This window comes from Ursus maritimus (assembly GCF_017311325.1).
Source record: "Ursus maritimus isolate PB19 chromosome X unlocalized genomic scaffold, ASM1731132v1 scaffold_X1, whole genome shotgun sequence".
NCBI lineage: Eukaryota > Metazoa > Chordata > Mammalia > Carnivora > Ursidae > Ursus > Ursus maritimus.
In genome coordinates, this window is record NW_024423319.1 from 109,288,996 (window position 1) to 109,303,993 (window position 14,998).

At 44.5% G+C, this 14,998-nt stretch overlaps 1 protein-coding gene across 4 annotated transcripts in view; it reads left to right on the plus strand.

Moving 5' to 3' along the window:
• Positions 1–14,998, plus strand: part of SH3KBP1 (SH3 domain containing kinase binding protein 1) — a 334,252-nt gene that overhangs the window by 159,451 nt on the left and 159,803 nt on the right. For all 4 annotated transcript variants that reach the window (XM_040633668.1, XM_040633661.1, XM_040633671.1 and 1 more), the window contains one exon: positions 10,988–11,091. In XM_040633668.1, the coding sequence (XP_040489602.1) occupies positions 10,988–11,091 (104 nt within the window). The remainder of the gene's footprint in view (positions 1–10,987; positions 11,092–14,998) is intronic.

Below are 14,998 nucleotides of genomic sequence, written 5' to 3' on the forward strand. Positions count from 1 at the left end.
TATCCCCCTGCTATGGTCTGCTGTGGGTTGGCTCATTTAGATTAACGGGCATCCTGAAAGGCCAAAACCACCTCCTGCGACCAGCCTAGGGAAAGGGGAAGACCCGAAGGATGTTTAGAGACATCACTGTGTTTTTCAGTAGGATTCCTTTATCTTGCTCTGATAGGGAAGGAAGGATGGTGAAAAGAAAATGAGTTGCACTGGCATAAATCATTAACATGGCTGCCTTTTAACAAATTCACGAATGGCAAGACAAGTGGAGAAAAGGGAGGGCATCAGGTGGCTGCAAACCCACCTGTGAAGTTGGTCTGAACCCATTGTTCCAGTGGAAGAGGTAAGAAAACTGCGGTGAGGGGCCACGAAGTGGCAAAGAGCACGAGGCAGTTGCAGAGCTGGCTCCACTAGGTTGGATGTCTCTCCTGTGTCATGAGGCCCAGGACACTGTTCCTGTGCCTTAGTGCGATCCGTGTGGACCCCGGATGTATGGGCTGTAAATCATGTGTCCTCTCCGTGGCCTAATTCATGTCCTATTTATATAAGGTAGTTGAGCGTGAGGACATTATGGTGGTAGAAGTTCTTCATGCCCTTGGCACCCAAATTATAGATGTGGCTTCTCAGGGAGTATCAGGCATTGACACTGAAAATATCCAGAGGCAGCATCTCTTTGCAGAAGCTCGGTTTACTTAATGGATGGCCCCTTTCTATATCACACTAGCAGTAGAAAGTCGATGTCTTTGATCATATGTTAACTGACTGACTTTAAGGCTATCTTCAGTGGCTCCTTTAAAACAGGGCATTAGACTGCGAAGCCTGTAGGCCCGAGGGAGGACTAGATCAGGGATTTGTGTCCCGCCTTCTGCTTCTGCATCAGTGAGAGAGAGTGGGCATTGGTGATGAAATGGCATCCTCATAACCGTCATGAGGAGTGTGTGTGGGTGTGGGGAGATGAGTGGCATTTGTTGAAGAAGGTATGCATGAAAGAGCCGAGAGGTGTCAGAGCTGAAGGGGTGGAGGCAAACAGACACAGCCGCTCAGCGGGGGTTCGCATCTGCTGGGATGAGGGTGGTGCTGGGGGGGGAGCAGTGGCTGGCGGGGGAGCCCAGACGAGGTGCCCCCATGGCTGAGTGTGTGTGTGTTCCTGTGAGCGAGTGATGTGAGCAAGCTCAGAAGATGGACACAGGGCCTCCCCCCCAACCCCCACCGGCCCCTGCCTCTGGGAGGGAGACGGCCATCTGGGCTGTGTGGTCTGCTTGGTCAGGCCAGGAAAAATGAGCTTGCATCCATAACCGGTAGGATGTGAGGGGCTCCTTGAGCTCTTGTAACAGCATCTGATCAGAGTACTGAGTAGTGTGGCTACAGGTCTGGAGCCGCTTCCTGGCTCACAGCTCCCGTCGTCTTCACGGACCAGCCACGACCACTTGAGACTCCCCTTGACATTCAGCCTGTGACACCACCTTTCCGTCTGATTCAAATGGTATTTATTTATTTACCTGGAGAATAAGAGCTAACTTTACTATTAATGTCATCAAAGCATAATCAGAAAAAATTTAAGTCGTAATGCACAATAATTATTTTAGTAGGCAACTGTAATGATTTTTTAAAAAAATTATTATGGTGTATTATTACACATGCTTTGTAAAACCAAATTGATGTATAGAGACATTTATGTGAGTCTCTCTTTGCACTCTCCTAATCCCCCTTTCCAAAAATACCACTGTTAATTTGGGGCATACCCTTCCATACCCTTTTCTGTGCTTGCATGACTGTGTCCTTGTACACACACCCCTTCTTTCATTTATTTAATTCTATCAGGCCTTCACATATTAGAATGTTGGATGAATCCATTTATTCATTAATAAACATTTCTTGAGTGCATACTCTGTGACTACGTTCTGGGTGATAGGAGTAAATCAGAGTCCAGTGTGGAGGATACAGAGGGAAGGAGGGAATGTGTATGTGTTTACAATGTTGGGAGCATATCGCACACATTATCTGATTTGCTCTTTTAATTGAATGTATTATGGACACCTTTTACATGTCAGTACATGCAGAACTGCTTGCTCGATGTAAAAGTCTGCTTAGTTTCCCGTGGCCTGGATATACCATGCGGCCATTCCCTCTCAGTGGACATTCGGGATGTTTCCTGTGTGGGTCTCTGGGCATATATGCATTTGCTATGAGAAACACTCCTGCCCTGAACCTTCTTAAACATACATCTCTCCCTACTTAGCTATTTTTTTCTCTTCTAATGGGACTAAATTTAAAATCAAATATATGTAATTTCTTGCTCAGATATATATCCCTGCTCTGTCATTTGGTATGGATGATTGACAGTGGACCATAAACTTAGAAGAAAGCATTTAGGAGTATATCAGGCATTGTTTAATAACTTCGCAGATGCTTCAGACTACACTGTTGGAGAATGTGGCACTTTGGACACCATGGCAAGATGATGGGCCACCATCTTTCTATCCCTATAGCTGTGACAATTCAAGGTGGCATTGGCTTTTTTTAAAAAAATTGTGGTGAAATACATACAGTGTAAAATTTAGCATCTTAACCATTTCGGCATTGGCTTTTAAGCATATGTGGATGGGTGCCCTGTTTAATACCAGGTTGAGGTGTTAACTCTTTCCCTCTACCCTTTCTGTCCTTCTCCAGCATCCCTCTGACTGTCTAAAAAATTTTTTGTTCCCAGAACAGTGACCCACAGACAGAATGTGGAATAGGTACTCATTAGTTCATTCATCCATCGATCCATCAAGAATGGATTGAGTGTCTGCTCTAACAGGCCCTGAGCTAGGTGTTGGGGATCAAAGACAAGTGAGAGAGGGTCATTGGCCCCCAAAGGGAGCAACTGAAACACATCAACTGATGAGGAGACTGTGTATCTGCTTCTCCTTCCCTGGGTATATGGTTCCTTCCATCATGTTTTTCAGACTTTTGTCTCTCAGTGTCTTCTTCTGGGCTATCTGCCTGCTTCTAGGCTCCCTCCCCCAAGCCCACTTGCACCCTTGACACCAGCTGCTTCTCCCTACAGCACTGTTCTCATCATATCTTGTAGTCATTTCTCTGTCCAGAAACCTACTCTGGGCAAGTTCTTATTCTTAGTTCATCATCCAAAGTCCCCCAGAAATGCACCCCCAATCTGCCTTCCTGGTATTACCCTGCATTCATGGAAGAAGAGGCCTGTAGACCACAACTTATTTCATGCGTGGGCCTCATACAAGTTATCCAGGCTTTCTGTGCCCATTCATGAAGATGGGACCAGCATCCCTCACATTACAGGGCCAGTCAAGAACTTGAGGAAGGCATGTAACGTGCCTAGCTTGGTTCTTGGCACATGGCAGACACCTCATCAATGTTTGTCTCCATCTCCAGCAGGACTCAGTGGATTTTCCTTATGCGACTTTTGACTTTACCTGCCTCCCTTCCCACCCCCAGGGCTTTGAGGCCCTAATAAATGGTTCCCTACTGATTCTACATTTCCCTCCTGTATCCTGGTGGGATTGGGAGCAAATGAGCACTGGCATAGGTATAACCTCTTTTCAAATGAACCAACCCTTTGAAGTAGTAGGCAAATGGATTTACTGTTTTCTACCATGCAAAGATGTTGATTATATGCAGCCCGAAGAGAATCAAGGAGGCTCATCTCCAGGGACCAAACAGTGCTGGTTAATTAAATACCATACATTTCCACTGTAACAGACCAGTCACAGCCAGAGGGGTTTGGCAAGAAAGATCCGCAAGTTCCTCATTTTTCTGGCACGTCATCAACCTCTGAAGTGTCCTCCTCTTCCTCTGAGTTATGTTACATTGAAACAGGATGAGGAGTGGGAATTTTCCCAGCAAGGGGTGTGATGCTGGATCCAGCAAGATAAGTCATTCAGCTTTCTCTCTTCCCTTGCACCCCAAATCCACTGGATGTTTTGAGTAAAAGAGGTGATTCTCCACATTTGTTTAGTTTACTTTGTGTTGTCTTTCCATCTTGAAATAGGAAACATGGCCCTTTGCATAAATTGAGGTTTCTGACTCAAGAACAGCCTCTTCGGGAATCTGGAATGTGCTCAGTAAATTGGGGAGTTGCTGCACCCCCAGCAGTGATGGCTAATGAATCATAGAAGAGACCACCATCTTTTCCATCCCCCACTCTCCCAGGAGCGCACTTCCAGAGCTAGAAACTGTTTGGTACGACTTTTCTGAAGTTCCGTGAAATAGAAATCACAGCATGGCACCGTTCATCTGGGTTATGTATTAGCCTAATATTGCCACATGAGTTTGATTTTTCTCCCTCTTGGGAGAAGAAGCTGAATGTAGAACCCATATAGCATGTTCCTGGAAAGTCCCATTTATTTTTGGACAACCAATCTGTCTAGATGTCTCTTGACCCTGACTATTTGTTAGATTCGCCTGAGGAGCTCTTAAAATACAGATGCCCAGACCACTGCACCCCAGACCATTGATAAGGGGTGGTGCCTGGGCATCTGTATTTTTCCTCCCCCCCTAAAATTTTTATTTAGAAAGATTTCAAATGTACAGAAAAGTTGTAACAGTGTTACAATGAACACCCATCTAGGTTCCCCCATTATTAGCATTCTGCCACATTCGTTTTCTCACTCTATTTGTGTATACGTACCCACACGTGGGTGCATGCACACGTGCATTTCTCACTCTATTTGTGTATACGTACCCACACGTGGGTGCATGCACACGTGCGCATGCACACTCCTTTCTTCCTTAGGCAATTTGAAAGTAAGTTACAGATATCAGGACACTTGATCCCTAAATACTTTCAAACAAGGACATTCTCCTCTGTAACTGCAATGGAGTAAGCACATGCAGGAAATATAATGTTAATATAATGGTATTATCTAGTATTGGTCCATATTCAGATTGCCCCAGTTCTCCCAACAGTGCCCTTTATAACCTTTTAAAAACCCCAAGGGCAGTTAAGGATCACATTATATTTAGTTGTTGTATCTCTTTACTGTTTTTAAATCTAAAACAGTTTCCTAGCCTTTAAAAAAATTTTTTGTGATAGTGACTTAAGAAAGATTTTTTAAAAAATCAGGTCAGTTTCTATAGACTCATTCTGGATTTGCATGATTGTTTTCTCACAGTCAGATGTAGGTTAAATGTTGGGGCAGGAGCATTCTACAGGTGATGTTAAGTCTTTTTTCGTATGTCACATGAGGAGATTCATTATTGACAATGTGAGCTTTAAGACTGTGTCTGTCCGGTTTCTCCATTCTAAGAGGACCATTTTCCTTTTGTAATTAATAAATGATCTGTGGGGAGATACTCGGAGACTCTTTACATATCCTGATCCCCAACAAGCTTTCACCCAGTGGTTTTAGCAACCAGTGATTTTTTTTTTTTTTAGCAACCATTGATTCTGAATCAGTGGTTGTTATGATGCTTTTAAAATGGTGATTGTCTGTTTCTATCATTTCTCATTTTATCAGCTGACATTCTTTTTTAAAGATTTTATTTATTTATTCGAAAGAGAGAGTGAAGGAGAGAGAGAGCACGAGTGGGGAGAGGGAGAAGCCGACTCCCTGCTGAGCAGGGAGCCTGATGCAGGACTCGATCCAAGGACCCTGGGATCATGACCTGAGCTGGAGGCAGACTCTTAACTGACTGAGCCACCCAGGCTTCCCTGACATTCTTTTTCTAAAGGAGAGCTTTTGCCTCTTGCCCTGTCCCTATCTGTCTGATCTTACCCGTTCACCTAGCTAGGTAGCTATCAACCTCACTACCTATTGAACTTGTCAGTCTGGGTTCATCAATTATTTTGGAAATGAATAAGTGATAATACAACCCTCAGTACAAGCTGTTACTGTCTCAGATTTGACCAGTGGAAGCCCCGTCAAGCTGATCTCTGTGTCCTTTTGAAATTACCACCCGAGTGTTTGAGCACTTCACTGATGTTAGCATTAGTGGATATTCTCTTCTCGCTTTGTGTTCTCTTTGTCCCAGCTCTGGAAGAAGCCATGATTCTGTGGAGACCTAGTCCCTCAGGGACTGCTGTTTAGATTAGGCATGCTACCCAGGTGATTTCAATATGCAGCCAACATTGAGAACCACTGGTCAGAGTCCTCTAAAGGGAGATCACCTGTTCCCACAAAGTGTTTTCTCCTTGTCATCCACTGTCACCCACTGTCACCTGTAATTAGCGGCACTGATTTGTTACTGAGGTTTAGAGTTTTGTGGGTAGCATCCCTTGGTGAGCTGAGCTCACATGCAGGTCACTGACCCCAACCCCCAGAGAGTACAGTTCCATAGGTCTGCCCTGCATTTCATCCTTCTGACACAGGCAGGTGGTCCCCAGGCCACGTCTGGAGAAAATGTCAGAAGTAACCCTGGAAACAAAATTAGGGGCTTCTTCTAATTTTCTCCTTGACTTTTATCAATGTTTCCTGTCTTGCAGTATGATCTCAGGATATCGCCATGTCCCCTAAGCATGTGGCAAGGATCCATTTGATTAACTTAGTGGGTTCCTTGAAAATCTCAGATGATTTAGACCCTTGTAGTTGTACTGGTGTTCTGTCTTAGGGGATATGAGATGTAAAAATATATAGGCTCTGTGAGTGTTAAAAGTTTTCAGTTGACCCAAAGACTTCTTCCACCACTGCATTATTTGTTGTTATATTTTTGTGGTCATCGAATGAATTGGCCTAGTAAAGTTTTCACATGTTGTAAGACCCTAGAAGGCACTAAAATATAGACGAGTGTGCTGTTTCTAAGGATGGGTCACGGCACCCTTATAGTTTCTGCTCTGTCATTTTTAGAGAGTGTGAGTGGACTTCATTTCCTCCCCCTCCAGCCTGTTTTCTTTCATTAAAATATCCAGCAGCTCTAGCCTCAGTATCCAGCAGCTGTAAGGAAACGCTCCTGATTTGTGGTTTTTCACTTCCTGGTTTCACATCTTAACCATGTCCCACGTTGGCCCAGCGAGTCTTTCCTGCAATCTCAAGACCCATAGCTGAGAATTTTTAAGAATAGTCAGATGTGGGAGGCAGTGGCTCCGGACTTGCATCCACTTTCGAGCTGTAAGGCCTCTAGTAAAACACTCAATCTCTGTGTCTCTCCTTGCTCGTTAAAAGGGGGTTCGGCGTGAGGATTAAGTGGGGTAATACATATACAGTACTTAGCAGTCTCTGGCATACAATAAGTGCTCAATAAATGCTAACTGTTATTATTTTATTACGCAAAGCTGGTCATGAATGTAAAGGCAGGAATGAACGAGGCCTGATGGGGCATTGCGAGCGTGCCTGCCTTGGCGTCTGTGTGCCCGCGTTCCGACATGTGAACGCGTGGCCAGGCGTGTGTATTGTGTGGCCATCGTACAGCATGGCAATAAAGGAGAGACATGTCAGGTATGCCCTGTGAAGTCTGCGTTGTCCGTACATTTTTTGGCAGGCTGTGTGCACCTCTTATTAGCGTGTATGTCCGTAAAACCTGTGTGTATTACTTCTTGCGGTTATGTCTCGGGAGTTAAGTGGTCCTGCCTAGAAAACACACACAGTGACAAAGGATGGTGGCAATGGCCCTGACATGAAGGAGGAAAAACATATGTTCTCTCCTCTTTTTAGTTGTTCTGATATCGATTTGTTTTGTTGGCCATGATCAGCAAATGCATTTAAATTTTTTTAAAGATTTTATTTATTTATTTTACAGGTAGAGAGAGAGAGAGAGAGAGAGCACAAGCAGGGGGAGGGGCAGAGGGATAGGGAGAAGCAGCCTCCCCACAGAGCAGGGAGCCTGATGTGGGGCTCGATGCCAGGACCCTGGGATCATGACCTGAGCCAAAAGCAGTCGCTTAACTGAGCCACGCAGGCATCCCAATGCATTTAACTTTCTTTCAAGACTCAGTTTATTCCGTAGAGAAAAAGCCGAAAGTAATGTGTGAAAACTTGAGTTCATGTGGACTGGGCTGTGGGTGTGAATGTGGTAGATCAAATTCAGGGATTCTAAGCCATGGCCTTGGGCAAGTCATCCTTGTTTTTCTCCAGTTTATACCAGCTATTGAAAGGAGATGACATTGTTGTCTACATACCTCCACAAGGAAGGTCAAGACTGAGTAGTAAACATCAGTGAAATGCCAGGAGGGGGGAAAATGGCCAATGACATCCTTAATCTCCCTTATGTTTTGGATGGATAGAGGCAACTGAAATGCCATGTCTCCTGACGTCGGCCACCCACCTTGAACTGGGTTTTAGATTGGGTAGATCTGGCAAACAGGTTTGGAACGGTGATGTGCAGAAGTTGAGGCCTGGAAAAACAGCAGTCCGGGAATTTGGGTGAAAACCTGAGGCTGTTACACAGTGTCGCACAAAGCAGTTAAGTACAAATTGCAGAGAATGTGGGACAAGATGTGAACAGAATCGTGGAATCTCCAGCATTGGAGGAGAGCTCTGAACTCAGGCCGAGGAGATACTGCCGCTCATGAGCTTGGTGTCCTTGGATAAGTCACTGCGCCCCGATTTTCTCATTTGCAAAATGGTTGCTCATTCTGGCTCCTTTCTTTTTCTTTTTAACTCATGTGGTTGTCAGGATGAGATTGGATGACGGATACCGGCAGTGCTTTAGAAAAGACTGCAAGTTAGCCCAGTGCCAGAGGGAATACTGTTTCTGCCCGGGATCAGGTCAGGTGGCCTTTACCATCAGCGACCTCTGCATATCCTGCTGTGGGGCTCACTTTTCTTGGTTCTGTATGTTGGCGATGTGTTTGATAGGACTTTATGCCACCGATGAAATGACCTTCTTAGAGGCTTTTAAGAACTATTGATTAGCCTGGCAGACAGAAACTAGTAAACGTGTCATTCTTCCTGATACCAGACAGGGCTTTATAGAAGTCAGAGATTTGGTTTATAGGCAGAGATTTGGTTCAAGAGAAACCTGATTATTCTGTTCCAGGTCCTGAGTCTGCGGTGTTAGTCTATCCTTGAAGAATACATCACTCTCCCTTTCACCGTTTGCATAGCATCGGGTTAGATGCTGCTTTTTACAGAGGGTTTTGTGAAGACACGAACTTACATGTAACTGCGTCTTATGATTTCAGCCAACACTGGGTCTTCAGGTGTTATTTTCAAGTCACTCTGGTCAGGACTGGTAGCTTCTGTGCTTGTGAATGTTAGGTTTCAGAGATTTGTCATGTTTACTTGTTCTGTGTTTGGATTGTACGTGCAGTTTGCTTCTAATATAACATCTAGCAAATAAAGCGCTTCACGATTCAGAGTAGAACTTCATCTTAAGAGGTGTATATGGGGGCAGGGGAGTCACAGGGAGGAGGAGGTGGGTGCCGAGATCGCCCCGTCGTCATCGTCTTGGCCTTCTGAGCCAGAATGAGGCATCTGTACCCTTTACAACAGGGTGCTGGATTTGCCTCCCGTTGCATCGGACACCGTGGAATCACGGTAAAGCTCTTGGCCCCGGACTACCACTCTTCCTCACTCCCCCCGGGGAGAAGCCAGCTGGGATGCGCCCTCACTGCCCGGGAGAGCCGGGCCCTCTGTGGGTCGCCCTGTGCCACCTGCGGACAGTGCAGTCAGCACCTGGCAGTTGGCCCGAGAGCTCTGCATCTCATCAGGCCCAGGCGGCTTGTGGTTTTGCACGAAGGGGTGGAGTATATTTGTATAGTCGCCAGAGATGTGATTAGACAAGATATTGATTCTGAACCTCTGCCCCCTTTCTTCTGTTCAACTTGGTTGTTCTGTGGTGAGGTTCAGGCAGAGAAAAATGGAGCAGAGAGAACTAGGCCACTGGCTTTTGAAACATATTGATCAGTGAGCCCATCAGATGTAGCAAAGACCTTCCCCTTTGTATGATGCCATGCTGCGTGGGGGCCTTAATGTGGCCTGGGAGCACTCCTGCAGGGATTTGCTTTCTCAGGGAAAAGACTAGAAAAGGAAAAGAGTCACTGTAGGCAGTATCCAAAAATAATGCCAGCATTTCTAAATGTGTTTCCTTGAAGTCGTTGATCCCTTTGGTTTTCTAGGCCATGTGGTAGCAGGAGGGAAGAATGTGAGGTGGTCAGCCTTGAGCAATAAACTTCGGAACAATGCGTGTCTCACTTCTTCTCTGCTATCCACCTCTCCCCGGCTTGGGCCTCCGCTGCTGCCTATCTGTCTCCCTACCCCACCCCCATCCCATGTACCACATGCATGTTCTTTCTGCTCCAGTGCATGTCTGTGGTGTGGACAGTTGCATCTGTACTTGAACCAGCTCTAAGCCAGGGTCTCCCAGTCAGGCCGCTCTGGGTGAGCGAGATGCTGTGACCTTGAGTCCTTGTCTTCCGGTCAAGTGAAGTGTGGTCCTGGCTCTTATCTTGATTTGCCTGGGTTGGCTCTGTCTGAGCAGCCAGGGATCCTGCTAATGGGTCCCCTGGGACAGAGGGAAGAGGACCGAAGTGGATTTGTTGAACCCCTATGGGGCATTTGAAATGGCACCAACGGCAGGCTGCAGTCTAACTAGCCTTTGCTTATCAGGCCTGAGTTCCAGCATGTTGAAAGGGTGATGATTAGTAAGAAAAAGGCCAGGCTACTTTATCTTTTCCTTTGCACATTTGGGAACAATTTCCTCTGCCTTGCTAGCATTAGAAGCAGACCATTCTTTTTATTCTACTACATCACATCAGCTTTCATTAAAACTCGACAGCAGCAAATACAAAGCCCCATCCGTGGAAAAGCGTTTAAGGCAACACTGTGCTCCAGCGCTTCGGGGGTGGGGTTTTTGCCTTCTGCGCCAACGGATCGGTTTCTCATATCCATGCCTTTCTGACCCAGCAGCTTTTTAAAGACCAAGAAGCATTGCTCTGCTTTCTCCCGCCTCTCTCTGAGACCAGGGCTGCTGTGCCTCTAGCCATGTCCCAGAGAGCATATTTGAGACAAGTCAGCTTAATTTGCCTGCATGCCTAGGAAGCCTCTCTTTAAAATCTAGGTTTGAGACAAGAGCTATATCTAAGTATTTTGCTTTTCCCATTCAGGTGAGCGACGGAGGCGCCGCTGCCAGGTGGCATTCAGCTACCTGCCCCAGAATGACGATGAGCTTGAGCTGAAAGTTGGCGACATCATAGAGGTGGTAGGAGAGGTAAGTGTGCCAGGCGGCTGAGTGAGTGACCTCGTGGGCGGTCAAGACCCACCCCTGGTTGGCCTTGCTGTGGCAGATGTTAGAGCTTAAAGACACCTTAGACACTATCTGGCTGAGTCTCTCCTCAGAGGAAATGGGTTCCCAGGGAGGAATGCAGCCAAGCCCATTAGGAGCAGGTGTGGGCCATTTGAAATTCCAGGCTTTCTCGCACAGTGTACTAGGCGCTTCTGAGGTTCCAGCCCACTGCCACAGCTTTTCTCCTCTGCTTCAGTTGCCAGTAGACTCTGGCTCTCCAGAGTGACCCTGAGCCATCTCTAGAGGGTGAGTTCCGTATTCATCATGGGGGACACTGTGCATTCAAGGGGAAGGAAAAGAAGTGACATTTATAGAAGACTAGTATGTGACAGGCGTGACAAGATTCTTTACACATTTGCCCATTGGGTGGCCCATCACAGGCACTTCATTTTGTGGATGAGAAAAGAGGCTCAAGAGGCCCTAGAAGAAGGAAAAAAGACCCTGGAAGAGTCAGGGCTGAGAGTTGGAGCCAGGTCCAGCTGGCTGGAGACCAATTGCTCTCTCCACTGCACCGCATTCCCTTATTGCTGCTTCGGTCCTGGGCCCTCGGGGCAGCTCTCCTAGTGGAGTGGCCCACCACGCACCGGCCCGGGCCTCTCAGGCTGGGCAATCCCGGGCTTCAGACTTAGAACCCAATCATTCATTCTGATTCAACACATGTGTCTGTATATAGAAATACAGGGCTCCGATAGCTTTGGTTTCATGAGTACCGTCTGACCTTACAGAAACCCATGATTTACAAAAAAAGGAAGCTAGAAGTCAAGGACGGGATTAAGTGAACTGTGGCGGGGGTCTAAGTAGCAGGGCTGATGCTAGCCACCAGATTCCATGATGCTCGGACAAACATAAAGTGAGGGTGCGTCAGAGTTTTATTTAACTCATTAATGAGGGGATCTGCAAGAAGGTACGGTTGGCTCAAAGAGAACTGGGGAAGAGCCAAGTATTTGTAATGACTGAAAGAGAAAATACAGGATGAAGGTTGCTAAAGCAGATGCAGAACTACATGGTATCCTACAGGGCGATATGCTGTAACCTTCCAGGTTGTCTCTTTAGGGGATAAGGCACGTGTATGTCTGGCAGTCAGGATTTATTTTCATTGCCATCTGAACAGAATCACTCTCATCACTTTTGGTTTTCTGTCAGTTAACTTCCGCACTAACGGAATCATAAATAGCAAATAGGGTGTCAAACAAAGATAGGTGTCTCTGGAGAATCAGCTACTGGGACTCCCAGTGTGGCATTGGGAGGACACAGAACAACGCCTATCACCTATTTCCTAGTTTTGGAGAATTTGTATTAATATGTCATTCATCATTTTTTGAGAGAGAGTGTGTGTGTGCAAACAATCAGGGGAAGGGGCAGAGGGAGAGGGAGAGAGAGAATAAACATGGAGCCTGACTGACTCTGGGCTCGATCTCATGACCCCGAGGTCATGATCTGAGCTGAAATCAAGAGTTGGACGCTTAACCAACTGAACTACCTAGGCGTCACTCATTCATCGATTTGTATCCCTGTTGCCAAGCAGGGCACTTAGGAGACATTTGTGGAAAGTTGAATGAGTGAAACATGAACAGGCAGCAGAGTAGAACATTTATGCCAGTAGTAAAAGGACAAATTTCTTAAGAGCGAATCCATGGAAGAATTCCAAAGGAAATAATAAACAGCATGACTAATTAAAAAAAAAAAAAGAGTTAAAATTTTGGTATAATTTGAAGCGACTTTAGCTAAAAAAAAACAAAAAAACCCAAAAAACCAGAGAACAACAAATAAGAAACATTTGCAATAAATGATCATGAAAAGTTACTATATATATATATCACATATGAAATTATATTAGGAGGGTACTATGACAACGATAAAGGCTAGATAAATCTGCCATAAACACAAATCCCGCAAAGGGAAAGAAAAATCTTTACCATGAGGAAATGTTCCACCCTGCTATTAATTAAATAAATGCAAATTAAGACAATAATGGGTGTTGCTTTTGAGAATCCTAAGAGAACATTTTACAGTAAGGCCGTTGGTAATGCCGAGAAGTGGTGACTTCGTATATCTTTATGATCCTAATATGAAGCTATTTAGCAGGGTATGGCAAGAGCTGTAAAAATCTGAATTAACATGCTTTGAGCCAGTAATCTCACTCCCAGGAATTTTTCCAAAGAAAATGGTTAACAGAAAAAAATATGTGAAACACGTTAATTGCTTGTGATAATGAAAAATAATTGAGAGAAAATAGTTATGTGAATTAAGTGATATTATTCAGCTAGAAGATTGTGAAGACATTAAGATGGTAAACCCAGAGGTCTTTCCATCTGTATTTATTACAATACTCTGCTATGTAATTTTCTGTTAAATTCTGCTAACCTGAGAGCTCTTCAACAGCAGGGATCTGGTTTTGGTCTATCTTAAATACGTGGTACCTGGAAGAGTGCCTGAAACCTAATATGTACTTTAATAAATGCTTGCTGGATAAGTAAGCGAATAAATGGAAGTATGAAAAGATTTTTTTGCAAAATAAATGAACAGATCAGGACACAAAATTGCATACAGTAGGACACAGCCATGTAAAATTCATCTCCGCGCGTGTGATTGAAGACCGTAAGGGAACAAGAGTTGAAAATGGTTGTGACACAGAAGACAGTTTTTCCTTTAATGTTGTAATAATGTTTTACGAAATACGAATCAAGATAAGGAAAATTATTAACACATTTCTGAGAGATAGTGCCCACCCTCACCTGCCCGTTGGCTGTAGGGAAAGCAGGGGCATGGATTGCTGAAGGAGAGGAGGGATCGCAGGTGTTACTCTTCACGCTGAGATGATGTAGGATGTCCCCGTCACCAGCAGGACCAGTTTTCTGTTCATTCACAGCCAGTGCAGTGCCAGGCTTCATGATGGGCTTGCTTCTCAAAGGAAAAAGGAAAAATATGTAACCTAGGATATTTATGTAAAACAAAACATAGAGGTTGGCCTTTCAAACCGTATTTTAAAAACTATATTATCAAAAATGAGTTTTCCCATTATGTCAATTTACTTGTAATATTGCAGATATTGGGCTATTGTCACTGTATAATATAAAATACGCCTTTTTATAATGGATGTATAAATGCCAGTGGGTATTTTCTCATTCCACTGAAAACTAAAAATAAACATACCAAATCAATAAAAACTCTTCAATCACAGAGACAGATTGAGGTAAGCCCATAGTATTAGCTTTGCAAGACTATGAAACCAATCAATCTATTGGGCAATAAAAATATAACAGATGATATCGTGTATGTGTGTCTAAATATATTATATTATTGATTGATCAATGGATTGATCCTACAGTATTGCAAAGCTATACACACACACCCCTTACCTCAAAAGAACAACAAAAAAAACCCAGACAACTCTTAGGAGGATTTTGGAGGTATGGATCAAGTAGAGAATCTTAAAACATGATATTTTATATATATTAATTACATTAGATATATATCTTATTTAAGACAAATTAATTAAGATAATTGATATCTTATTTAATTTTGCCTGAAAATATAAAAATGTGCATTCATTTGCCATTTGTCACCATAAGCTCATAGGGTCAAGGCGTTTTCCTTAAATATGGGTTTGCTGGTTTGAGTTCCATCCTCTCTGCATCCATAGTGCCTCCTTCATGATTTCCATCAGTTTCTTTAAAATGGATTGACAACAACACAAGGGAAGCAACCGTAGTACCCACTCCTTCTAAAGAAAGTTCTGCAGTCCACTGCCCCCCACCGCCCCATCTCTTCTGGTTGTCTCATCCACACCGAATTTGGCAGCAGGTTGTGGTTTTTTTTCTTTTTTAACGTT